This window comes from Aplysia californica, unplaced genomic scaffold (assembly GCF_000002075.1).
Source record: "Aplysia californica isolate F4 #8 unplaced genomic scaffold, AplCal3.0 scaffold01401, whole genome shotgun sequence".
NCBI lineage: Eukaryota > Metazoa > Mollusca > Gastropoda > Aplysiida > Aplysiidae > Aplysia > Aplysia californica.
In genome coordinates, this window is record NW_004798671.1 from 47801 (window position 1) to 50422 (window position 2622).

At 42.8% G+C, this 2622-nt stretch overlaps 2 protein-coding genes across 2 annotated transcripts in view; one reads left to right on the plus strand and one right to left on the minus strand.

The window, feature by feature from the left end:
• Nucleotides 1-2622, minus strand: part of LOC101847397 (phosphoserine aminotransferase) — a 24343-nt gene that overhangs the window by 13996 nt on the left and 7725 nt on the right. The window contains exon 2 of the mRNA XM_005112771.2: nucleotides 132-192. Coding sequence (XP_005112828.1) covers nucleotides 132-192 — 61 coding nt within the window. The remainder of the gene's footprint in view (nucleotides 1-131; nucleotides 193-2622) is intronic.
• LOC101847630 overlaps nucleotides 1-2622 on the plus strand; it is a gene marked incomplete in the record, with an annotated part of 42602 nt that overhangs the window by 5667 nt on the left and 34313 nt on the right.

Genomic DNA, 2622 nt, shown 5'->3' on the forward strand with positions numbered 1-2622 from the left:
CCCCCACCATTATTTTCAATTTAAAAAAGAGAAAAAAATATAAATAACCAACTAAAACAAATTTTTAAAAATGTTTTTTCAACGGTAAGACATAACAATGACAACAACGAAACAAACAAAACAAAACTTACCCATTACACTGACGCCTGTGTCCTGGTGGTTCAGCAACTCCTTCTGCGCATGTTCCAACACCTATAGGATTGGAGGGAAAGAAAAGAAAACGTAAAGCTAATATGCAAGTTCCAGGGATCAAAGGGTCATATTCATACTTTTAGAATTAAATCTAAGTTAAGCTCTAATGACACCATCACCATCGTAATCGTTATAAAGTGCAAGATCTCAAACAGACATGGGTGAACATGGTTCTCCATTCATTTCACTGCCCGGATGCTCTTTAAAGAACAAAGAAAGAAAGAAAGAAAGAAAGAAAGAAAGAAAGAAAGAAAGAAAGAAAGAAAGACAGAAAGAAAGAAAGACAGAAAGAAAAGGAGCCTCAACATGTATCATGCCTGTGTCTACCAGTCACCCATCTGTTCAGGTTTCCTGATTTTGTTTCTCTGGGCCTGCCTCTGCCTCGTATGCCTTCTCATATTCCAATGAGGTTTTTTTGTTAAAGTTTTATGGCACTCGCAAGACAATAAGGTCACATAAGTGCCAAAGATTAGAGGTGTTACAAGAGAGTAATAAACACAAAAAAGGAGGGGAGATAAGGACGATAGATGTTTGATAGGAAAGAAGGAGCAAACCACACCAGAGCACCCGCCAACCACCCGCTTATATATTATATTCCAGTGAGAGCAGGAGAAAAACGCTCATAACCTTTCGATTCAAGTGTCCTTACAATTATTTTTTTAATGTGCTTTAATGCGCCCGTCGACACAATATTTAGATCGTTCAAGAAGCGAGCCCCTTCGACCCTGCTGTCAGGGCCAACTCAGTGTGTACGGGATACAGCATTCCAGCAGTAAGACCCGGGCTGAGAGGGATACAACATCCCACAGGGCTAACCCGGGCTGAGAGGGACACAACATACAAAGTCTCAATAGAAAGAACGCGACATTCGATACAAATTTCTCCCAATACTCGAGAATTGAAGCGCTCTATGACCTTATGCAGTTGCCAGCGCCGTAAAACCTCTACTAAAAAAAAACAACAACAACCGAGAATTGAACTTGGAACTCCTGTGTACCATTACAACTGACTAATAATAATAATAATAGATAGCATTTGTATAGCGCAAATCCCCGCTCAACAGCAGGCTCTATGCGCTTTACACTATATTATTACCCCAGCAGACCATAGAACACTCCGAAACATTCTCAGCTTCCCGGGAAGCATACAGTGCCAGCAGCTGATTAAGCGCTCAAACACTAACATACTGACAAGGTCTTTCGCTGTCTATAGCCGGGCACCCATTCCCACCTGGGTGAAGTGAGGAAAATTCGTGTAAAGTGCCTTTCCCAAGGACACAACGTCGGGCCCCTGACGGGATTCGAACCCACGACCTTACGGTTGCGAGTCCGAGAGCCTAACCACTAGGCCACCGACGCCACACACTAACGTCTAGCTGGCCGCTCCAACACCACACACGCCGGTTCAGTCACCAAGAAGAAGAAAGAAGAGGAGGAAGAGGAGGAAGAGGAGGAAGAGGAGGAAGAAGAAAGAAGAGGAGGAAGAAGAATCGTGAGGAGAAGTAAAGAAACCGAAACGGCAGACGCACTATTTTAAGTACTAAGTACCCTCCCCTGTTTCAGAAAGTCAGTGTTTTTACGGCACTTGCAACACAACAAGGTCATAATGTAAGTGCCGAAGAGTAGAGGTGTTACAAGAGAGTAACAAACACACACAAAAAAAGGAGGTGGGGAGAGAGAAGGACGATAGATGTTGGATAGGAAAGAAGGAGCAGGCGACACCAGAGCACCCGCCAACCACCCACAACCCATCTCTTGACTCGAGAGCGCAGATTTCCCATTTCGCACTTTTCGCTTGAGTGAGACGGGTTCAATGCCCTGAGACACACAATAACAAGTAGGTCACAGGTCAAAGGTCGTAGAGGGAGGCGGCGCACTTCACCAAATTCTCTCGGCTGGGCCTAGACAAGAATGTCTCCGGGAAGTCATATCCTCTCCTTTAGAATTAGTTGGGTTTTTTTTTTCAGTGCGAGTTTTACAGCACTTACAACACAAACAGGTCACATAACTGCCGAGCTATGATGAGGTATTATTAGCGAGTTGACGAATGATTGAATAGGCCTTGGAGTTTTACGGCACTATCGACTTGCATGAGACTCTAAGAGAGTAATTTCAGTAACCAATACAGACAAGAAGGAGAGAAGAGACCAAAAAACGACAGATAGGACAGAAAGAACACAAACCACTCCAGAGCACAAAAAAACCACTCACTTTCCCCTCCGCTGTTCCAAGTCACTGGGCAAAAATATACACGGTAGTGTAGAAGTTTTTCAAATCTAGGTTTCGATGCCCATTACAGCATTGGAAAAATATTTAAGAGGCGGATTCTTAAATTCAGAGTTCATTTCTGAAGAACTAAGACAAGACTTTTTTTTAAAAATTGAATTGCTTTTTTATCTTAATTCATTTTTAATTTTCGGGTTGTTTTTTT